Source organism: Theropithecus gelada, chromosome 19 (genome assembly GCF_003255815.1).
Source record: "Theropithecus gelada isolate Dixy chromosome 19, Tgel_1.0, whole genome shotgun sequence".
NCBI classification, from domain to species: Eukaryota; Metazoa; Chordata; class Mammalia; order Primates; family Cercopithecidae; genus Theropithecus; species Theropithecus gelada.
In genome coordinates this window covers 1,361,571-1,385,037 of record NC_037687.1, presented here as the reverse complement: position 1 = coordinate 1,385,037, position 23,467 = coordinate 1,361,571, and the positions used below count along the sequence as shown (strand labels likewise).

The 23,467-nt window shown below is 57.1% G+C and overlaps 2 protein-coding genes across 11 annotated transcripts in view; both read right to left on the bottom strand.

Moving 5' to 3' along the window:
• Positions 1-3,458: 3,458 nt before the first annotated feature.
• On the bottom strand, positions 3,459-5,907 carry RPS15 (ribosomal protein S15). Of its 5 annotated transcripts, none has more exons than XM_025369139.1 (4): positions 5,689-5,833; positions 5,374-5,459; positions 3,997-4,235; positions 3,473-3,894 (listed from the first exon to the last, which is right to left on the bottom strand). In XM_025369139.1, the coding sequence occupies exons 1-4, from the start codon at positions 5,710-5,712 to the stop codon at positions 3,515-3,517; spliced, it is 729 nt and encodes a 242-aa protein (XP_025224924.1). In that variant the 5' UTR covers positions 5,713-5,833; the 3' UTR covers positions 3,473-3,514. The 5 variants fall into 5 exon arrangements, with proteins under 5 accessions (XP_025224922.1, XP_025224923.1, XP_025224924.1 ...); XM_025369140.1 differs by having other exon boundaries at positions 3,746-3,894; positions 4,001-4,235; positions 5,689-5,844; XM_025369141.1 differs by lacking the exon at positions 5,689-5,833 and adding an exon at positions 5,841-5,907 and having other exon boundaries at positions 3,749-3,894; positions 4,001-4,235.
• Positions 5,908-8,563: 2,656 nt separating this feature from the next.
• The window catches only part of DAZAP1 (DAZ associated protein 1), a 28,164-nt gene continuing 13,260 nt past the window's right edge, over positions 8,564-23,467 (bottom strand). The window contains exons 5-13 of one of the 6 annotated variants that reach the window (XM_025369135.1): positions 22,633-22,743; positions 21,490-21,538; positions 17,943-18,025; positions 14,928-15,081; positions 13,910-13,939; positions 13,557-13,697; positions 11,548-11,724; positions 10,428-10,516; positions 8,564-9,509 (exon numbers count right to left, since the gene is read on the bottom strand). In XM_025369135.1, coding sequence (XP_025224920.1) covers positions 10,428-10,516; positions 11,548-11,724; positions 13,557-13,697; positions 13,910-13,939; positions 14,928-15,081; positions 17,943-18,025; positions 21,490-21,538; positions 22,633-22,743 — 834 coding nt within the window. In that variant the 3' untranslated portion in view covers positions 8,564-9,509. The remainder of the gene's footprint in view (positions 9,510-10,427; positions 10,517-11,547; positions 11,725-13,556; positions 13,698-13,909; positions 13,940-14,927; positions 15,082-17,942; positions 18,026-21,489; positions 21,539-22,632; positions 22,744-23,467) is intronic. The other 5 variants (XM_025369132.1, XM_025369133.1, XM_025369131.1 and 2 more) reach the window with 5 other exon arrangements.

Genomic DNA, 23,467 nt, shown 5'->3' with positions numbered 1-23,467 from the left:
TGTGCAGGGAGGGCTTTTATGGATAGGAAATTTCCCGTAAAGGTCCAAACAGTACATTTTCAGCGTCTGCCCGACAGAAGTAATATAGGTATGAATGGGCACAGCTGGGTGCCAGTAAAGCTCTGCAAAAGCAAAGTGAGGCCCAGCACCCATTCCCATTATGCTTTCCTCGGGGAGGGGCCCTGCAGCTTGTTGGCAGCTAGCTGCCTCACCATGGGTGCAGCCCCACACATCTCTGTCATTTACTCTGCAGATGGACCTGGCAGCTCAAAAGCTCTGTCATTTCCATTGGTTTATTTTTAAAAAGGGCCTCGGCAAGACTTCAAGTGTGCACCACGGTGTACCACTTTTGATTTCTAATGGTCAGGGTTGAAAAACTATGCTGCAGATACAGCTGTTTCAGCGGGGCATTCACTCATTTCCCACTTTGCTTATCTGAGGCAAAAAGCACCTAAAACGCCTCAACAATTTCATTTTTAAACAATTCCAGGCCGGGCATGGTGGCTCAAGCCTGTAATCCCAGCACTTTGGGAGGCTGAGGCAGACGGATCACGAGGTCAGATCGAGACCATCCTGGCTAACACGGTGAAACCCTGTCTCTACAAAAAATTAGCCGGGTGTGGTGGCACACGCCTGTAGTCCCAGCTACTCAGGAGGCTGAGGCAGAATTGCTTGAACCCGAGAGGCACAGGCTGCAATGAGCTGAGATTGCACCACTGCACTCCAGCCTGGGCGACAGCAAGACTGTCTCCAAAAAAAAAAAAAACCAAATAAAAATAAATAATTCCGGGAAGGGTGCAGTGGCTCGTACCTGTAATCCCAGCACTTTCGGAGGCCAAGGGTGGATCACCTGAAGTTGGGAATTCGAGACCAGCCTGGCCAACATGGTGAAATCCTGTCTCTACTAAAAATACAAAATTAACCAGGCATGGGCGGTGCTTCTGTAATCCCAGCTACTTGGGAGACTGAGGCAGGAGAACTGCTTTAACCTGGGAGGCGTTTGGGTGTGGTGGCTCACACCCGTAATGCCAGCACTTTGGGAGGCCGAGGCGGGCAGATCACGGTCAGGACTTCAAGACCAGCCTGGCCAATATGGTGAAACCCCATCTCTACTAAAAAAACACTAAAGTTAGCCGGGTGTGGTGGCACACACCTGTAGTCCCAGCTACTTGGGAGGCTGAGGCAGGAGAATCGCTTGAACCCTGGAAGTGGAGGTTGCAGTGAGCCGAGATCATGCCACTGAACTCCAGCCTGGGCAACAGAGTGAGACTTCGAGAAAGAAACAAACAAACCTGGGAGTGGAGGCTGTAGTGGGCTGAGGTCGCGCAACTGCACTCCAGCCTGGGCGACGGAGACTGTCTCAAAAAATACATTAAATACAAAGAATTCCAAATGCTGACAACTGAGACTACAATGAGCCCTGCATGCACATGCCTTCCCTCCCTCTCCTGGAGCTGGACCTGGGGTGGGCCTTTGAAGTTGGGTCCCGCACAGGCTTCCGCTGTTCATGCCGAAGTGAACCTGGCCAGTGCTGCCCAGAGACCTCTGGTGGAGACTTAGCAGCCACACCATACTGCAAACTTTCGACCCTTGGTTTCAAGCTCAGGTTGGTTCAGGTCAGCCGACAGGCGAATTTTCAAATATTCTACATATTTCAGGCGCTGCCAGCCAAGACTCGCCCCCAATTCTGACTATGCAGCCAGGTCCAGGCCCTCAGGGGCCTCCCTGGTCTCCTTACTTACTGGCAGGGTTGGCCAGGATGCCCGGTCCAATGGAGGGCTTGAGAGGCATGTCCAAGTGCAGCACATTGTCCCACCGGGTGCAGGTCCCTCTGTGCACCCGCCAGCCAGGTCCAGTCTCATGCTGCCTGTGGCGGTCCTGGATGTACTGGACCCAGGCTTATAACGCTGGGCCGTCCTTCCTTTGTCCAACCCACCTTTTCCCAATCAGAGAGAAAAACATGGACCCACACTTTCTCTGTATTGTATTGTAACTCGATTCCAAATTGAGAGGTAAGAACATGAGTAAATTTTGTTTTCATATTTTTTTTTGAGGCAGAGTCTAGCTCTGGTCGCCCAGGATAGAGTGCCATCTCCGCCTCCTGGGTTCCAGTGACTCTCCTGCTTCACCCTCTCAAGTAGCTGGGATTATAGCCACAAGACACCATGCCCAGGTTTTGTATTTTTTTTTTTTTTTGAGATGGAGTCTCGCTCTCTCACCCAGGCTGGAGTGCAGTGGCCGGATCTCAGCTCACTGCAAGCTCCGCCTCCTGGGTTCACGCCATTCTCCTGCCTCAGCCTCCTGAGTAGCTGGGACTACAGGCGCCCGCCACCAGGCCCGGCTAATTTTTTTTTGTATTTTTAGTAGAGACAGGGTTTCACCAGGTTAGCCAGGATGGTCTTGATCTCCTGACCTCGTGATCTGCCCGTCTCGGCCTCCCGAAGTGCTGGGATGACAGGCTTGAGCCACCGCGCCCGGCCCCAGTTTTGTCTTTTCAGTAGAGGCAAGGTTACACCGTGTTGGCCAGGCTGGTCTTCAACTCCAGACCTCAGGTGATCCACCCACCTCGGCCTTCCAAAGTGCTGGGATCACAGGAATGAGCCACAGCGCCTGGCCACAAATCATGTTTAACTGTGAAGATAGAGCTAGGTGCAGTGTCTCATGCCTGTGATCCCAGCACTTTGGGAGGCAGTGGGAAAATCACTTGAGCCCAGGAGATGGAGGCTGCAGTGAGCCATAATCATACTACTACACTCCGGCTGGGCAACAAATAAAAAAAAAAAAGGAGTGACATCACAGAAGAGGGCCCACAGGCGGCTGTTGTGGGGGGCATTTGAGGGTGAAATGAGGTGGGGCTCCTCACATCTCCCCTGCCCCCACCTGCCTGGCTGAGCTCTCACCCTCCTGTCCACTGCCCAAGGGGTGGCCTCCCTGCCGCCATCCCCGGGCCGCTCTGCTGGGTGCTTACTGAGCAGTTACCACCTCCCGCCTGGGTTGAGGGCGACTTCAGCATTGAACGGGGTTAGTTCTCACAACGTTCCCCGACCCACCTACGCCATTAGGGAGCCCACGAAGGGCTGGACGGTACCCCCTGCCCAGAGACATGGCCACCTTGTTCTGTTCTTTTAAGCATCCTGCACAAAGGAGACAGAGCTGGCCAGGCCATAGATGGTGCAGCCTCGCCATGGGACACGGGGCCCCAGGCTGGGGAGACGGGGCTGGCTGCAGCTGTAGAGCCTGCTGGGAGGGCAGACTCCAGCAGTGTGGCGTCAGGAGCTTCTGAGGAGTCAGGCAGCGGTGAGGATGGGAGAGGCTCAGGTCGCCCAGTTTCCTGCTGCTTCTTCACTTCCTGCGGGAACCCTCCCAATAGGAGAGGAGGGAAGCCAGAAAGGAGAGCCCAGGCCAGGTGGGGGGCTTGAGGAGGGGCCCCCTCTACATGGGGCACCCAGAAGACAGCGTGAGGCCAGGGAGCTGCCCCGAGGTCAAGAACGCTGAGGGGATCAAAGGGATGGGGTTACACCTGGGCTTGGGCGCCCAGCTCCACAGCTGTCCCCGCAGACAGGAGCAGGGGCAGCGGACCTGGGATGGGGACTGCACAGCTATCAGTCTTGGACACTGAGGCCATCCACGCAACACTCCCACACAGCCCTAAAAGTCCAGCTTGAACCTCCTCACACCACAAACCTGAACCAGGCCCAGGCCCCTCCCAAAGCCCCGGACACCGGGAAGAACAAGCTCCGCGAAGGACTGGAGCCAGGTGCGCCTTTATTAGCTGAGCCACTACTTCAGAGGGATGAAGCGGGAGGAGTGGGTGGCTCCAATGCCGGGCCGGCCGTGCTTCACGGGCTTGTAGGTGATGGAGAACTCGCCCAGGTAGTGGCCAATCATCTCGGGCTGCAGGAGACCAAGAGCGGAGCTGGGTGTCAGGCGATCCCGCCCGCGTCAGGCGACCCCAGCCCACCCCGGGCCCAGTCCAGTTGGCAGGGACAGCCGCACGCACCTTGATCTCCACCTGGTTGAAGGTCTTGCCGTTGTAGACGCCCACCATGCTGCCCACCATCTCTGGCAGGATGATCATGTCCCGCAAGTGCGTCTTCACCACTTCTGGCTTCTCCATGGGCGGCGCCTCCTTCTTGGCCTTGCGCAGGCGCTTCAGCAGTGAGTGCTGCTTCCGCCGCAGGCCCCGGTTCAGCCGCCGCCGCTGGCGCGCACTGTACAGTTGCATCAGCTGCTCGCTGGAGAGGATGCACCAGGCAGAGTTTTGTGAGCGGCCCGGCCTGGGGTCACCCTACCCACTCCGGGGGACAGAGAACTAAAGCTTGGTTCTCCCCAGGGACACAGCCGCACTGGACTTGTCACTGTCCATGGTAGTGACAGCAATGAACACGCCAAGTCCCTCTGGCATCCCCGCCAGATATGCGCGACTCATCCCTCAGATGCAAGAGCCACCGTGTGACTGCACAGACTCAGAGGACAAGCGGCCCGGAGACCACAGTCTCAGACAAGATGCTGTAGCGCACAGCTCGGGCCCAAGGCCTCTAAAAACGCAGCGGAAGGCAGGAAGGGGGCGGTGGCTCCCGCCCGTGATCCCAGCACTTTGGGAAGCTGAGGCGGGAGGGTCGCTTCAGCCCAGGAGTTCAAGACCAACCTGGATGACATAGAGAAAACCTGTTTCTACAAATAATTAAAAATCAAGGCCGGGCGTGGTGGTTCACGCCTGTAATCCCAGCACTTCGGGAGGCAGGTGGATCACCTAAGGTCAGGAGTTTGAGACCAGCCTGGCCAACATTGAAACCCGTCTCTACTAAAAATACAAAAATTAGTGGGACGCGTTGGTGAGCCCCTGTAATCCTAGCTAGTCGAGAGGCTGAGGGAAGAGAATCGCTTGAACCCGGGAGTCGGAGACTGCAGTGAGCTGAGATCGAGCCATTGCACTCCAGGCTGGGAGACAGGATGAGGCTCCGTCTCAAAATAGTAAAAAAAAAAAAAAATTAAAAAAATAAAAAGGAAAGCCAGATGCCTACCACCACCCTGCCTGGACAGGACCCAGCTACTGCCACTGCCCTTAGAATCTAAGGCTGCCCGTTATCTTAAGTCACGTTGGCTACAGACAGTGGCTACACCCTCCAACTAATCCGCGGAAAAGGTAACAACGGGGAGCAGGTTGAAAATAAGTAAAAACCTCAACGTCTCTGGACAGTTTTCTGGGCGCAAGACCACGCTCAGTCCCAAACCCGGGCGGAGACTGCGCTCGCCCACCGCCGCAGAGGCGCTCGGACCCCCGGAACCCCGGACCCCCGCCCCACCGCCCGCACCCGGACAAGCCCCACCGCTGGCCCAGCCCCGCCCGCGACCCCTGCCAGCCGCCCTTACTAGGACATGTCCAGCAGCTGGTCCAGGTCCACGCCGCGGTAGGTGAACTTGCGGAAGGTCCGCTTCTTCTTCTGCTCTACCTCAGCCTGCGCGGGCGCGGGTCGGGCGTCAGCGGGATCCCGACACCCACCTCCCACGACCACCGGCCCCGAGGACACCGCGGAAGACGCGCGGCGGCGCCGCCGGGGACAGAAGCCCGACAGGGACACACCGCCTTAACCCGTCCCCGGGGGTCACGCGCGGCTCCGGGTTACGGGGACCCAGACATGAAGGCCCGGACAGGCCTTCCCGACCCCGCGTCGTCCCGACACCCACCGGGTCCGCCCCGCGCCCCAACATCCAGCCGCCTCCAGGGTCAGGAGCAAGCCGCCGTAGTCGGGAGGCCGAACTGCGGCCCCCGCGGGACGGTCAGAGGGTGGATGGCGCCGGATAGGCCCGGCAGAGACTACCCAACTCACAGCACTCACCATCTTGCCGGATGCTCAGAAAAGGGCGCTCTGGTCCGCGCCTGCGCAGTTATCGCGAGACTGCCGGCGTGTCCCGCCCCCTCAGCTGTGCGCGCACACGCGCTTCCGCTTTCCCGGCGGCGAACACACGCCCTCTGCCGTCTGGAGGGCAAAACACAGGCTGCGGGGATTAGAGCAGCCGCCGCCTGAGGTCTGCAGAGCAGCTCCCTCCACGGAGTGGGACTTTGGACACGCCGCCTCCCCTGTCTGAGCCTCGGGTTCGTGCTCTGTCATCTACACGATGGCACCCACCTCAACAAGTATCTATGGAGCGCCTACTGTTTGCTCGTAGGTGCGGTTTGGGGGTTCAGGTCCCCGTGTGGGAAGCAGACAGGTCATTACAGATACCAGAGCAGGGACAGGACCTCCCTGAAAAGCACAATTCAGGCTTTAACAGCTATAACATTTTGTATATAAAGTTAGTAAGGGGCAACATAGCGAGACTGCCTCTCTACAAAAAAATACAAAAATGTGTTTACAAAAATTTGTGTACACATGGACATAAAATATTAAAAAATACAATAATTCCCAGCTACGCGGGAGGCTGAGCCTTGAGCCCAGGAGGTCGAGGCTGCAGTGAGCCGTGATCACGCCAACGGCACTCCAGCCTGGGCAACAAAGCAAGACCCTGTCTCAAAAATAAAGTTAGGAATATCACTGGGTTTGTTATGTAAATGTAGTATGAATAATAAGGATAGCTCAAAAAGGAAGAGGAGTAACTAGAACTATGTAGGAGTGACTTTTTTTTATTTTTTTGAGACGGAGTTTCACTCCTGTTGCCCTGGCTGGAGTGCAGTGGCGTGATCTCGGCTCACTGCAACCTCTGCCTCCCGGGTTCAAGTGATTCTCCTGCCTCAGCCTCCCAAGTAGCTATTACAGGCACCTGTCACCATGCCCGGCTAATTTTGTATTTTTAGTAGAGACAGGGTTTCTCTGTGTTGGCTAGGCCATGTTGGTCTCGATCTCCTGACCTCAGGTGATCCACCCGCCTTGGCCTCCCAAAGTGCTGGGATTAGAACCGTGAGCCACCATGCCCGGCCTAGGAGTGATGTTTCTATATCTTACTGGAATTAAGTATAAAGTTGAAAGTGACTATTAACTGTGATGTGGCACCCGGCTGGGCGCGGTGGCTTATGCTTGTAATCCCAGCACTTTGGGAGGCCGAAGCGGGTGGATCATCTGAGGTCAAGAGTTCAAGACCAATCTGGCCAACCCCATCTCTATTAAAAATACAAAAAATTAGCCAGGCATGGTGGTGGTGCGCCTGTAATCCCAGCTACTTGGGAGGCTGAGGCATGAGAATCGCTTGAACCGGGGAAGCAGAGGTGGCAGTGAGCCGAAATTGCACCACTGCACTCCAGCCTGGGTGACATTGAGACTCCTTCTCAAAAAAAAAAAAGCACAAAACCTCTGGGATCCCGACTTTAGCTGTGGCACTGTCCAGGGAGCTGAGCTCTCCCCAGCCATCCATCCCCACAGTCCCAAGGGAAGCAATTACACTGTACCCAGGAAGGGCTGAGCCTCCATCCCGAGGAACACAGGACCTGTGTGTGGGGCCCATCCATGTTGCCCATTTTCCTGTAGCAGATACTGTCCTGGCTGGGAAGCTGATTTCGTGAGTGCTGCCCCTTGGCTGGGGGAGCTAATGTGATGGGAGGGGTTGACACTCAACACCATGATGACCTGTGGTGTGGAGAGAGAGCCGCCCCCGCCTGGCCCTCCTGGAAACTGGGGCAGCAGCTCCTGAGGACATGGGAGAAGGCTCTGACAGCAGGGAATGGAGCTGGCTTCCTGGGCTGAGGCATTGAGGGGTCCTGTCTCAGTGAGGAAGCTGCGCTGCACAGGGATGTGGGAGGTACCCCTTTCCTTGGCTCTCTCCAAACTAAGCCAAACCTTCCCTGTCCCCAGAATATGAACTGGGGCAGGGGTTCTGGCTGTTGCCTGCAGTCTCACGCCTGGCACGCTGTAGGCTTCCAATTTGGGACTTCGCGGTCCTTTTTTTTGTTTTTGTTTTTTTTTGAGACGGAGTTTCGCTCTTGTCGCCCAGGCTGGAGTGCAATGGTGCGATCTCGGCTCAGTGCAACCTCCACCTAACCGGGTTCGAGCGATTCTTCTGCCTCAGCCTCCCAAGTAGCTGGGATTACAGGCGTGCGCCACGACACCCAGCTAATTTTGTATTTTCAGTAGAGATGAGGTTTCTCCATGTTGGTCAGGCTGGTCTCAAACTCCTGACCTCAGGTGATCCACCCACCTCGGCCTCCCAAAATGCTGGGATTACAGGTGAGAGCCACCGCGCCCGGCCCTTTTTATAAGTCTCGCCTTCCCTGACAGAGTGACAGAGTATCGCTTCCCAAAGATGCCCCTGTCCTAATCCCCAGAACCTGGGGATGTATCACCTTCCATGGCAAAAGATGTGACTAAAGGTCTTGAGATGAGAAAAGCCTGGAGCCCACATTCCCCCAGAAAACCGGTGGCGGCCATATCCTAAAAGTCACAGCATCGCAAGACCCACTGAGGGATGGGCCCAGCTCTCCACTCAGCCTCTGCCCTGAAGCCCTCGGCGCTGCTGAGACCACCAAGAGCCAAGGGCAGGGTGAGGGCGCCTCCGTCACGCTTCAGACCTTTCCAGGCACTGGAAGGGTAGGCACAGGCCAAGACCAAGGAGGGAAAAAACGGACACAAAGTGGTTTCTAATCCAAACGCACTTCTCTTTATTCAAACCAGGGTCAAACTGGTCAATGGGAAACGCCCTGAAGCCACGTGCCTGGGGAGAACGGCTTCCTACTCGGTTCCGGTTCGGCGCTGCCGTGGGATCCACGTGGCTGGCTGTGCGCAACCCCCACAGTTCACCTCAGACACTACCAAGCAGGTCAGTCGACAAAAGCAAGGAATTAAACAAAAAACAGAAACACACTCAGTAGATTTCTTCTTGAAGCTCCCAGAGTTTCTGGACCACCAAGTCCCAACCCCCAAAGCCAGGAGCGAGGAGACTAACAGCGCACCCCCCTCCACCAGTGCCGACGGAAACCCTGTTTTAAATTAAAAAATAAGCCAGTATACATTGTAGAAAATTTCTCTTAAAAATCTCACAATTTGTAAATGTATATTTTTTCTTTAACATAAAAGTTTACAATATACCGTAAAACAAAAGGCTCAGGAAAATAATTTCCAAAAAAAAGGAAGAAAAAGAAACCTGAAGTTTTGAATTAAAGCTGAAGACATTTTTTTTTTAAACCCTGTTGTTGAACCAGTGACTTTTTTTTATTGTGCTGATGGGTTAGAGAAAGAAATATTTAAAAACCTCAGTCCAGACGACACCCACAGCCGCTCCAAAAGCCTCGCGCCCCCCCGCCCCCCAAGGTTGAGTCGCTACTTTGCCGCCACGTTTGTGATTGTCACGAGTTCCCAAGTTTGGAATCCTGGGTCGGCCGTGCAGGCGTCGCGGCGCCGCGGGCTAGCGTCGGTAGGGGTGGAACCCTTGCACGTTGTGGTTCTGCCCTCGTCCAAAGCCGCTGCCACCGGCGGGGGGACCCCCGGACCCTGGCACGGAGGGGCCCCCGTAGGAGGGAGGCTGCTGGCTGGGGTCCGAGAAGCCCTGTCCAAAGCCACTCAAGTCCTGCCCGTAACCTGCTGGGGGAGAGAGTCCTGTGAGCTCGGGGCAGTCCCCGGGCAGCTGGCACTGCCATCGAGCGTGGCCACCTGGACACAGTTCCGCCGAGCCCGCCTTGAGTCCACAGGCCCCACAGGGTGGGGTGGGGCCCTTCTGAGGCCAGCACCTGGGCCAGAGAGAGGAGCCCTGGGCGTGTTCTCTCCCTCAAAATCACGTGAGCAGGGCGCACACAGAGAAAAGTGGCTTCCAGAGCCCTCACGGCCCACATAACCTCGCTGCTTCCCTGTTCAATCCCGAAGACGTGGTTGGGCGAGGGGAGGGCGAGGGGAGGCTGGAGAAGCCTCGGGGGTTGGAGACACACATGCCCCGAGGTACCACGGCGGACAGGGCTTCTACAAAGCTGGCTCTTGGAGTTTCAGAAAACCCCTGATGGGCCCTTGCAGTGATACAGGGCCTGCCCCTCCATCGCAGACCAGACCCCACGTTGTCCTTCCTGTCAGGGCACATCCATTGGTGGCATGTGTCAGGGAAGGGTCTCTGGGCCCAACCTGACTGCCCCAGTGACACCACTGGCTGAGGGGCCAGCACACCCTGCAGCCCGTCCGGCCCACACAGCCGACCTCAGGAGCATGGACAGCGGTGTCTTCACAAGGACAGAGCTGCTCGGGCTGCTCCCCACCCCACTGCACACCTGGCAGGAAGCCCCTCCCATGACCTCTGGGTTCCCAGTCGGGTGCACATGGGCACGGGTGGGCGTGGGCTCTCTCTGGGGGATCCTGGGCCCGCTGAAGGCTTGTGGCCAACATCTTGGCACCGGCAAGGGCCCCTTCCCAGAGGGCACCGCCAGCGTCCACCCCCGCCCGGGACGGCAGAGGAAGCCACGTCCACCTCCCGGTGCAGGCGGGTGGGAGGACCCTGGAGAAGGAGGCGGCACCTACCTAGGCCACATCACTGCTCAGCCTGACCATAAGACTGTAAACAAAGTGTGGGCCGCAGCCCGGCGGGGCTGGAGAATAGGAACCCAGGCCTGGCAAGAGACGAGACCGGGGTGACCAACCCAAGCAGCCGCCACCAAGAGCAGCGGCTGACACACACGCCACGCCCCAACCGGGCGCCTCACGCCCCCCTGTCAGTCTCAGACACACCAGGGTTTGGTGGTGGGTCAAGAACCCACACATGCGGCAACCTCGGCCCAAGGCCTGGGCGTGGGGGCAGGGGAACCAGAGCCATGCGAGGTGGGTGGGCGGGCACCTCGGCCAAACAACTCCCACGCCCCGGCCTCCACCAGGCCTAAAGGAAGCGTGTTCACAGGCACCCCAGAAGCCCGCGGCCACCTGGAGACGGGTGCCCCATGTTCTCAAACCCGGCTTGTGAATGACCCCTGGTGCTGGAGGGGCTGACTGTGGTTGGAACCCTGCCCACTGAGGCCACCGCACTGATCCTGAGCAAGGCTGCTGTGACTCCTGGCTCGGTGCAGGGCGAGAACTACAAACATGCAGACCTTGACCCGTGCTGACCCTGCCCCCCACAAGCTCCTGCCCCAGAAGCACATGCGCTGCCTACAGATCACGTCCAGGCAGATCCAAGCCATGACAGCCATCCAGCCCAGGGCGAAGCCCACATCCAGGCCACGCCTGCTACAGACCCGGCTTCTGCCCTAAGCGGGGTCTGGACCCAGCAGAATGCTGATGACGTCAGCAACTGGAACCCACCAAGGGGCCAGTGCCCGCGGGACCCACACCAAGGGCCTCAACCTTGAGACAGTGATCACAGCCTCTTGGGACCCACTTCCCTTGACCCAGTCACCACTCAGGTTCCCACACATGCAGGCCCTGCGACGAATGCTCTGCTGCGACCAAGACTCCCGCGCTCCCTTCTGCTGGGGCCGGAGTTGCCACGAGGTCTCTCCAACAACCCCTGCACCTCCCTCTCCTCCCTCTCCCCTTCCCAGCAGGTAAAGGCTGGGGGGCGTCCAGCAGGGGAAGGAAGCAGGAGAAGGCAGGCCGTGCCCAGGGTCCTGGGGCCAGCGGGGATGCGGCATGGCAGGAGACCACTTACCATACTGACCATAGGGGAAGTCTGGCTGAGCTGTCGGGGGCTTGCTCATGTCCGGGGCGGCCTGAGATGGAGGCGGTGGGAAAGCCAGAGGTGCTGCCCCGGGAGTGGCCGGTGGAGGAGGAACCCCTGGAGGGGCAAACTGATCTGGCGGTGGAGGTGGAGGCCCGTAGCCAAAACCTGCAGAGGCACAAGACAGCAAGGCCCGAGACGTGTTGTGCAGCTGGGGCAGACCAGCAGGAGCTGCCCGGACGGGACTGCCACCCGAACCCACAGAATGCCCAGGCCTTGTGGACATCCACAGAATGGACCACAGAGCCACGGTCCTGGGCCGCTCCCCCCAGAAAACACATGCTCCTGGGAGCGTGGCGGGACGCTGAGCTGCAGCACGGCTGCCTCATTCATCGCGGAGCAGCCGCCAGGTGGGCCTCGGACAAGAACTCAAGGAGCAAGTAACCCCACAGCAAAATCGCTCCTTCAGACAAAAACCTGCCCCCATGCCCAGCCCCCATGTTTAGGAAGCTGCCAGCACAGGCAAGGGCGCATCCTGACGTGCTTGGAAGGGACTGCCGGGCCGGAGGTGCTGCTGCCCTGCCCTCTGTTGCTGGACATCAGGTGGGCCGAGGTTCTACCCAGCTCGCCTCCTATCAGTCATCTGGCCCACGGGCCTCCAAGTGCAGAGCCTGATCCAGGCCAGAGGGCGGAACTGCCTGCTCCTGTGACATGGCCATGTGGAGCCTCCAAGCCCCCCAGACAGGACTAGCTCACACTGTGATATGCCCCAACTGTAAAACACCCCCAGGGCCCAGGGGCTGCAGGTGAAATCAGATCATGATACCATTCCTGCTGGTTGCATGCTGTGAGGCGCAATCCCTGGCTAGGTAGGTAAGGGACGCAAGACTCCTAGAAAGGACACCCTACGTATGGCCCGTGTCCCTTCTTCTCTACTGGAGGGTGCCAAGGCCCCACCCTGGGGGCCCGTCTAAAATTCTGGGTGTGCTGAGGTCAGGAGTTCGAGACCAACCTGACCAACATAGTGAAACCTGTTCTCTACTAAAAATACACAATTAGCCGGGCGTGGTGGCGGGCACCTGTAATCCCAGCTACTCAGGACCCTGAGGCAGGATGATTGCTTGAACCCAGGAGGCGGAGGTTGTAGTGAGCCAAGACTGGGCCACTGCACTCAAGTCTGGGCAACAAGAGTGAAACTCCATCTCAAAACAAAAAACAAAACAAAAAAATAAATCCCTGGGTGTGTCGGCTGATCTTACACTCAGCTCTGTAATTACAACTGACGTGTACAGGAAAATTAGTAAAAACCGAGAGCTCGTGAGGCCGGGCGCGGTGGCTCACGCCTGTCATCCCAGCACTCTGGGAGGCTGAGACGGGCGGATCACGAGGTCAGGAGATCGAGACCATCCTGGCTAACACGGTGAAACCCCGTCTCTACTAAATATACAGAAAAATTAGCCCGGCGAGGTGGCGGCGCCTGTAGTCCCAGCTGCTCGGGAGGCTGAGGCAGGATAATGGCATAAACCTGGGAGGCGGAGCTTGCAGTGAGCCGAGATGGCGCCACCGCACTCCAGCCTGGGTGACAGAGCAAGACTCTTGTCTCAAAAAAAAAAAAAAAGAAACAAAAATTAGAGCTTGTGCACCCTCAAACAAATGCCAGACAATCCTGAAGTACCAGGCTAAGAGACGAAGTCCAGGCAGGCTCCGTCTCCTGAGGAGCTTGTGAGAACTGGCCGGGCGCAGGCATTCCTGCAGTGAGTTCTCCAACCCACAGGAGCCTGGGTCGCCCTTTAGCATAACCAGCGAGGCCACGCGCAACAGAGCCCATCTGCAGGTGAAGGGCCTGGTGGCAGCTGACCTGCTGACCAGCCGGCACCCCACCTATGGCCTTCCCTGTGGCTGAGGCCGGACGTGTAACGTAAGACTCCCCATCACCCCCGCCCACCACGTGGTGTCTCCGGAGCAGGCGGGAGGCCCTCCCACAGGCCCCCTAGACTTACTGAACTGTGGCGGGGCACCGTAGCCCTGAGGGAAGCCCTGGGGAGGGGGAAAGCCTCCAGGAGGGGTGGATACGATGTAGGAGGTGAACGGTGGGGGTGGCGGGGGGGCTCCTCTTCCTGCAGGGGGCGGTCCATAGCCACCTGAAACACACAGTACAGGGGTGATGGGCAGAGAGCGCTGCACGACACAGCCTGGCCACAACCAGATCCAGGCCCCAGCAGGACCCTCACCCTCTTCCTCTCTAGCACTCAGGACACAGGAACCAGGCTTTGCTGGCTGCCCCAGGACGTCTGGTCAGTCAGCCTGCCATGTGGCTTCTGTCCCCGCCTTTGCTCTATAAACAAGGACTTACCAATCGCCTGTCCTGCGGGCACCCACATTCCTAGATAAGAGAACAGAAGAGGAGGTTGGCGCCATGTCCACCCAGGTGCCCGATGCAGAGAAGGAGCCGCAGAGCATGGACGTCAGGGGCTGGGACCGAGCCTGGAGCCTCCTGTGCTCAGAGCCCGTTTGTCCTGAGGGCAAAGGCCCTGAACGCTGAGCAGAGAGGCGCTCCCCACCCCCGTAGAACAGCCTTGAAGCCACTTTCCTCTGCGCCCTGACAGGCGGCAGGCACTGTGTCTGCTGACTGGGGAACGGGTGACCTCCCGGCCCCACCTGAGGAACCCAGAGAAACCTGACTTCTAACCCTCGAGAGAGCAGGGACCGTCCCACAGCACCTCTGAGTTTCCAACAAGGGAGGCTCCAGAGAGAAAGATTTTAGACGAGGTGCAGGGAAGCCAGTCTCGGGACCCGGATGAGGCACATCTGGAACCCTGACCTGCAACTTGGGTCAGGCTGCGGCCAAGCCCAGGGGTTCTGTGGCTGCTGGAAGCTCCGAGGGGAGCAGGTCGGCCACACATGGGTCTGGCCACAGAGGGCCCATGGCACTGCAGAGGGAACGGCAGGTGGCAAAGATCCAAAGCCTGCCGGGTCCTCATGGCCCCCTGGGGGCAGCACCCTGATTCTGAGCTCAGCTTGGCAATGCCAGCCCTTTCAGGGTTTCATTGCTCAGACCCGCTGTGGCACATGATCGCGAGGTGCAGACGCTCACTGCAACTCTTCCCCGTGACAGCGAGTCCCAGGCCCCGGACGGGCACCGAAGCTGTGGCCACCCCGCTACTAAGGAGGCTGCGGGTGCTGCCCAGGAGCTGGCTCTCAGTTGGCACCTCGTGGGGGCTCAAGGACACTGTGCTGTGCCAGCTCTGCCAACATCGGCTCTGTGCATGCACAGTAGAGGTGTGGAGGCCATGGTGATCGCAGAGCCCAGAATGCCCAGGTCGAGTCTGAGAAGGGGAATTTTCCCACAGGCACTTGTGCCTCGGCCTTACCTTGCGGGCCGTATCCTTGCTGCCACGTGGGCGGGGGCTGGCCTGCCCAGCCATTGGCAGCGTTGGGCACGACCCTGCTCCCCCACTGGCTGGCACCTGGCTGTCCCGGCGCTTGGCTCTTGCTGTCGCGAGGCTCAGCTCGTTTAACTTCCACCTAAACAAACCGAGCTCTGGTTTAGGGCGAGGCTGCCAGTCCCAGCACCCCCTTCCCTTTAGACACACCCTCGGGTAACTTACGACTACACTTAGCATCTTACAACTTAAGACTAAATACTTAACTATAAACCTTATTTAGGCCAGTAGCATTTTTTTCTTAAAAATTTTTTTTGTGTTGAATTTTTTTGTTTAAAAAATGTTTCTCAGGTACAACAGATACAACTGTAAGACACACAGAGGCCGCCCGCTGCGGGGCAGCAGGACCGAGCCCAGAGCCCTCGGGGTTTCCTGCATGATGAAGGGTCTTTCACTCAAGTAAAATGGCAGTGTCCTCCTTCCTCTTGAAAACACGGGTACAAAAAGGGACCAGGATCTTCCCAGCAATCGGCATCCTCATTGCCCTTTGGACCGCTCGGAGCCCGCCCACCTGTGCTTTTAACTCATACCTGAGAAACACGCTTGGTGTTTTACTTAGATTTTTTAATTTAAAATGTCTAATGGAAGATAAAGACTTACCTTCCCCAGGCTAACGCTTAAAGAATCTCAATTAACTCAAAAATAATGTCAGAGGGAATGGATGTGATAAGAGAATCTTACATTACATCTAACAAAAAAAAGTAACAAACATGCAATAAAATGGACATTTGGATCAGTAAGCAATCTTCATACTGTGTTCACTCAGCAGCCCGGGGCCCTTGCTCTCTAGACGTGTCAGGAGCCACAGCCTTCTCAGGAGGAGGGTGCAGGGCCGGGGACAATGGATGGAGCAGGCCTGACCTACTTATTCTAGGTGCAGTGGCTGACCTTCCTTTAATGCCTGCTTGAAAATATGGGCGGACTGACAACACAAAGCTCCCCCAATTCCGGGGCTGCCTCAGCATTTGAGAATCCTGAATTTGTCTTATTTTTATGATAAACTGTAATGAGAATAAAGAGACAATGGATCCGCCTGCAGCCGGCCTTGGGGTCTCAGTCTGGAGAGCTGCACATCCGGCGTTCAGAATCCCTCAGTTCTGCCTGTTAGAGAACAGACAGCAGCAGCCGCGAGGCACAAAGCCCCCACCTGCCCAATGCCCCAAGGACCCGCCTATGATGGGAACAGGATCCCGTTAGCTCACGGCAATGCGACAGCAGGACCAAGAGACCCGTTTCAAAGAACTCCAATTAACGAGTCTCACACACTCTCCTTAGGGGACTGTGGTTCCTGCTTACAAAGCAGAGCAGTCCTTGTACTTAAAAAAAAAAAAAAAAATTCTTTTACCCTTTCCTATCTGAATGCACCAATGCAGAGTCGCCTGGCATGAAGGGTTAATTACCGCCCAGGACCAAACACTGTACAAACAGAAAATCCCCATGAGGGGCCAGTGTCGCTCCAGCCAACCAGTGAAGGTCGGCGCCGGGCAAGCTGGACTCCAACGACTGCCTTGCTTGGAAGGCAAGACCCACACTGAGGTCGCCCAGCTTGGGAGCTCGTGCAGACCAGTCACGGCTGGGGGCACCTGCGGGCTGCCCAGGGACAGCAGGTGTGTGCGCTGTACAGAGCACTTTCTGTCCCACAGACCAAGACCATGCTTTCCCCAAAGTGTCAGCGTTGTAGTCCCTTAAAACGCTGAGCACAGACTCCTTGAACCTCTGCTTGTGCTGTCGCGCACCATGCAGCCTGCATGCTAATTTAAACTACAAGCTGCACTGAATGTCGGAACAAGGATTGTGTCTCCTATTTTAGTTGGGTTCAAAGGGAATTGATGAAGTCTGCAACCAAATCTAAGCCACCTGTATATCAAAATCACTACACATGCTACTGTTTTTAAAAAAGTCCTGCTATGGAGACCTCGGGCTGGGGCAGAGGGCGGGGGCAGGAGACAATGAGCGCGATGCTCCCTCCAGGACATTTTAATTGAAAAAACCACCACAGCCTTGTCCCAAGGGCTGAGCGTCGTCTCCTGTTAACGGGAGACGCTGCCACACCAGGGAGGCCGGGTCAGAATCCCACTCGGTGTGTGAGGCGGCCTGGCACAGCCAGCGGAGCTCCTTGGTTTGAAAGGACCAAGACAGGAATCCTGCAAAAACTTGGACCCCTAAGCTTTTGCTAACTGCAAGAAATTCCACACTGTAGAATTTCTACCAGTTACTTCTTTCAGAGTCCACTTCTCAAGAACCTCCAAGGGTCCAGGTAAAACAAGGATTTAGGGACCCCTTTCTGACACACACCTTCCAAGGGCTGGCCTGGGGGTGGGGGTGGGGTGGCCTCCTGTCCCTCTCACCTCCGGGGGTAACACAGTATGAAGATGACACAACCAGAGGTCACTTGACTGCATGGTGGCTGAGTACTACCGAGAGCATGTGGCTGGTGCCGGAGTTCCACAGTAAGTGACCCAATTCAAACAACCAGTCCTTCATGATGTTTCCACTGTGCTTTCGATTTTAAGCGGAACCTGGGCTCTCAAAGGTCCCTTGCTGATCACATTACAGGTCAGTGTCGGACAATGGGGATTTGCAGACATCTGAAGGAGTGGTCGTGGAAACCAAGCCTGAGGCAACGCTGCGGTTTCACTGGAGCCAGCCCCAACACCGCCACAGCCGCCCGGCCCCAGCACCCCCTCCCCCTGCCCAGTCCCAGGTCACCCAGAGGGAGGGCTCCAGGAGCAAAGCTGAGAGACGCCCACCCTGCAGGAAGGGTGCTTAGGAAGGACGGGACCCTCCTCACATCTAAAGACCCAGGCCCACCTTAGGCAGCGAAGGTTCACAGGACGAACTCGCCCGACCCTTTCTGTGAAGGAATGTTCCTTTCCAGTGAAACCCTTAAGTTGCCTAAGACTTGGTTTGGTCTTAAGGTAAAATAAAACTACAACTACACACTTTTTTGCCCATGATGTCGTGAAAATGCATGTTGACAGCCTGGTCCACTGATTGTTCGTCCTCGAAAGTAATAAATCCAAAACCTAGCCAACGACGAAGAGTGAATCAAGGTAGCAGGGTGTTGTGACACAAAACAGGATGATGAACAGTATTAGGGACGGGCCGAGGGATCGACCTTGGGTTTCAGCTAAGCTGTGTGTGGGGCGCTGTGGGCCCCTGGGGTGGCTGCCTCCCTCCCCAGGAGCCGCCACTCGACTGGACACGGAGTGGACAGACGGTGACGTCCGCACTCCCGGTGACGGCTCTGCTGACTGAGGTCTAAGTCCAGTCTCCGCCCCAGACACCCAGGGCTGGGGCTCCGTGTCACGAACAGATTTGGAACAAGGAGCTCATCTCAGAAAGCAGCAGTGGAGACAGTGGAATGGTGAGGGCCTCCATCACTACTGGCAGACAAAGTGCCCCCCAGGGGAAGGTCAGAGGCCTGTGCTGGAATATTCTGGCTCTCGCCTGTGGAGAGATTGCCAGTGAACCCTGCAGGCCGGGGGCCCACGTGGAACGCTCCACCTCAGTCAGGGGTGTGCACCGTGGATGTGTGTCTGCTTCTCTGAAACCCAGGATTCTCCCCCTTGGCTTGCAATTTGCTTTGCAGCTAGTGCTGACAGCAGCCATATATCGTTCTAAAGCGTTAACAGGTACAGTATCTATCATAGCTGGTGCCTCACTAGGCTTACCCAACACTGTTGGATAAGCCCAAGGAGTCCTAGGAGAGGTCATATCATACGCATATATGCATATTATATACAGGTAGATAAACAATGCACAAAGATACAGGCCACAACGGGTTCCAGCAGGTCAGACTCTGCTGTCAGCAGCAAGAGCGAGATGCACCATGGGATCAAAACAGAAAATTTTAAAGGCAAAAAAAATTTAGCATTTCCCAAACACGAGAGTGGCAGTATAAACGAAGTTTAGTGGGTCTGGGGTGAGCGCGGCCCCCAGCTAACGGGGCGGGTCTCCTCCTCTAGGCGCAGGAGTGCGCTGGACTCTCCAGGCCTCCCCGGCTGGGTGGAGCGCGACGCCGCGAAGCACAGTCCTCCCGAGGCGGGGCCCAGGCAGCACTAGCCCCTCCCCAGATGGAAGTGCGCGGCAGACTGCTGCCCAAGACCTCACAGAACAAAGACGGACGTGGAAGAGCTGAGACCGGGCTGAAGATGGGCTGCCCACGCCAGAGGCACAGGGTGCGTGACAAAGCACCACACAGCAGGGGACAGTGCGACATGGGTGTGAGGCGTGAATGAGCGCGGCAGAGAAGGGCCGTGGGGGTGGGAGCAGGCAAGGGCCCCCGGAAGGAGCGGCCCACCGTGGGGCCTCTCAAGCTGAAGAGACAGGGACCGGGGCTGCTGTAGCCAGGACCAGGCAGAAACAGGACAAGCAAAACTGGGGGCAGGGAAAGATGGAAACGGGGCAGAAAGGGCAGCTCAGACTGTGAGGGGACAAAGGTCACTGTGGTTCAGGAGCCTCCCACCGTCCTGAGCACACGCGTGCACCTGAGCGTGGCTGTGCACGCAGTGTCTGCAACCTGACAGGAGGAGGAGGAGGAGAAGGAGAAGGAGGCGGAGGGACCAGGAGGGCAAGGCACACAGCGAGAGGAGCGCAGGATGGAGAAGACCTGAGGGGGTGAGAGGTGAACGAGGCAGCGGCTGGAGCAGGCGGGCCGAGGGCAGACGTGGGAGGTCCAAGCGGGGACCCGCACAGACACTGTGTGCCTGAGACACAGGCGGGGTCCCCGACAGGGACATGGCCATGACCCTCAGTCAATGGAGAGGAAGAGGGAGGAGGTGGTGGGGAGGGGGACACAGACCCATCTCAGAAGATGCAGAAAGGCCACAGGAAGAGGACACACTCTCTGGGAGGACCCGCCAAGCACTACCGTGGCGTCTCTCTGGCCCTCCACTCGCCTGACACCCAAGGGACACTTTCAAAGCCCAACAGCTAAGGACATGTGGCCACGCGCTGGCCCCGAAGTGCTCCGTACACGAGTGTGGACTCAGCAACACTCGCCATGTCCCGTCCACATGGGACAAGACAGGATGCAAGGAGAAAGGGCGCCAGCTCTGGGCAGCCGGAGGGGGACCAGGAGGATCTAGAAGCAACCCTCGGATTCCCGCGCACTCAAGTTTCCCAAGATCAGAGGCAGTATTTGGAACACGGCATCGGTGATGAAAATGAAACAACATATTTAGAAGTAGACATTTTCGCAAACTGCAGGAGTGTCTGAAACCACAGGGCTCGCCTGGTCCGGGCACAGTGCAAGAGGCGCTGGGTCCTGGGGGAGGCGCCCTGAGCGCTGTCTAGGAATGCGGCTGTCAAGAGGCGACATCACCACTGAGGAAGCGGGACAGAAACACCTGAAACTTCGTTTACACCCCACTGGAGCAAAGCCGCTCCCTCCTCTGACTGCGGGACTGGCCTGTACCTGTGTGATATAATTTAGCACCTGGAGAAGAGAAATCTAAAGAGATATCGTTAATCACACACAATTCACAGAGAGAAAAGGAAAAACAGCTTACTTAACATCACTGTACTTTACTATGAAACACTTAAGTACGTCACTAAGCATGTATGTCTAAATTAAGTTACGACTAAGACTTAACAGCGTAACCGACATGGAGGAGGAGCGCTCCTAACCGTGGGGAGGGAGGTTCAAATGGCAAACTATGCTCCAGCATGGCGGGCATGCTGCGGCGCCACCTGGCGCTCGGGGCTGCCCGGACTGACCTGGGCCGATGCAGGGACGGCACGGACGCGGCGGGCAGACCCAGGCTGCAGATCTGCTCCCGGGGCCGCCAAGAGCAGCCGATGAACCAAAACCATGTGGGCAGCGGGCGGGACAGACAGCAGCAGCCACGGAAAAGGGGCACAGAAACTGGGCGCCCATCGTCCCAGCTCCACAAACCAGCATGGATGGGCGGGCAGGAACTGAGGGAAAACGAGGGGAGGCCCTGAGGTGACTCCTCACCCCTCCTCCCACCTGCCCTGCTGACTTCAGAGAGGGAACAAAACTGGAAAAAAAAAAAAAAAAAAAAAAAGAAAGGAAAAGAAAAGAAAAGAAAAGAAAAAAAAAAAAAAGCATGGGATGGATCACGGAAAGTCCAAGCTCCACACCGAGCCAGCTGACTCAGCTGACGACACAAAATGAGACCGGCCACACTGGGAGGACTGGACGAGGGTGAAGGAAGGTCAAATGCAGGAGGACCACACTCTTCCGGACAGTGAAAAACAGAATCCAGGCCGAGACTCATGTCAAGTCATAAAAACTTGAAAAGAACAAGCCAAAAAACAATGTGTGATGTCTGACCTCGGGAAGCACAGACAGGCTGAATGGGGTGCACATGAGGAGCCCACATTTTAGTCATTTGTCTCCAAATCGTCCTTTCCTGAGGCTGTTTGCTACAGCCGCCACCTGTGTGTGCCTGGCGGGTGAGATAGTTTGCCATCTGAGGGAGGAGCAGGGAGAAGGCTGAGGACAAACTAGATCTGCCCTTACCTCGGGGCCTCTGCTTCTCGGCATCATAGATCATGACTACCTCTGTGACCTGGAAGGAGAGAGCGGCGTCAGTTCGGGCACCACGGCCAGCACCGTGGGTGTTCTTCTGAGGGCACAGCCTGTTCCCACAAACCCAAACTCTCAGCAATAGGGCGCGCCCTCCTTGAGCAGGGGAGGTGCATGGGCAACAGCTGCTCCATGGGGCTGCTGCCTGAGAAAGGCGGGAGCCCCAACACTCCCAGGGCCAGAAGCAGGCAGTGAGAAGCAGCTCCAGGGCAGGCGTCTGGATATCCGCCTCCGGGCTGCCCATGGCCCCGCTCACATGTGTGCTGAGGGACAGGAAGGGCCAACAATGTTGGCCACGTGTGAACCAGGCCATGTGTGAATGCAGGGTACGTGGGAACCAGGAGACCCCACAGAAGCCCTTCCCACCCAAACGCGGGAAGCAAAGGGGACACTCGGCCCTCACTTGAAGCGGCAGGGCAGCCACACACAGCTCCTTGGTGGAGGCTGTGCTCCCAGGCCCCGCTCGGGGCCTCTCACTCCTGGCCCAGGCCTCAGGCACCAGCTGATGAACATGCGCAGTACCCGGGCACACAGGGCTGTCCTGCTGGCGGGGCTCGCGTGTGACCTGCGGGGCATGGCATGAGTCCCAGCAGGACCTTGGGGTGACTGCATGCCCTTGCCTCAGGTGACTGGGAGGGCTCCCCACTGGCCCGCTCCCGGCTGTCCCAGCTCCCTCTGGCACCAGGTTCAACTGAGCTCAGGCATTTTCCCACCTGCCCACTGGAAAATCAGCTCTGGCTGGCTCGCCCAGGCCACGATGAACCCCGTTTCTGTGTAACTGCCCCTCTCTGACACTTGACCCCATGGTGTTCACAATGGAATCGGGCGGCTGCCCTGAAGGCTGTCAAGCTGGTTCACTGCAGAACTACCCTACTGGGACGCGAAATGGCCACGAAGGCAAAGGCTGGGCTTTCTGTCTTTTTGGAGAGCGCAGGCGTCAGGGAAATGAGAGAGAGACAGCTCCCAGCCGGAAAGGCCTGCGCACCTGCGGCTCCGCCACTTCAGCCCTGAGAAGGCCGAGGACTGAGCAGAAGCGGCTCTGTCCCAACAGTGCTGCTGGGGTGGGGAGAAACTCACCACTCCAAACTTCTTGAAGTATTCCCTGAGCTCTGTCTCACCACAATTGTGAGGAATTCCACCGACAAATATCTTATTTGATTTACTGTTATCGCTCCTGGGTCCTTTCTGCTGTTGAAGAAGGGAAGGACAGTTAGTTCACGCAGGAACCCTCCAAACCCTCCCGCGAGTTGCGTAGGACGTGAAGCTCAATCCGCACTGGTTCTGAGTCAGCTGAAAGCCAGAGCAGAGCACTCCACAAGCCTGCTAAGTCCAAAGGGCAACCAACAACACTGGGCTCTGCTGAGACGTTTCTCATCTTTCTAGAGACCCAAGGAGACAGGGATTCAGCATTTTTGCAAGGCTGAATTTCAGCTAAACTGATACACAGCACAGTGCGTGCCATGCCTTCAGTTATTCTGAATTACATCCACTACAAAGTGGAAAAACACTCCAGTGTGAAGCAGGGACTTTAGGATGGCAGGAGAACGGCAGCAGCAGCGATGACATGAGCAGAGATGAAGTTGGATTTCAGGCTGTAGTTCTCTAGCAGGTGACAAAGATGACCACGGAAACCTCCAGCAGCTCAAGAGCCGTGTGAAACAGTGGCCCAAACCACACAGCCCCTTCTGCCAGCCTCCCGCTGTCAAGGGCGCCTGCTCTGGGACACCACTTCCCGGGCCCTCGTCGCTCACTGGGCGGCCAGAGCCAGGAGCCTCGGGTCCAGTTCCTAGGCCGCCCTTGGGGCTGGGGCTGTTCTCCTGATCCCACCCACCAACCATCCTTTTTTTTCTTTTCCCTATCCACGGTTATCATATTTTAAGTTGTCCCAACTGCTTTGAATTAAGAGACTATA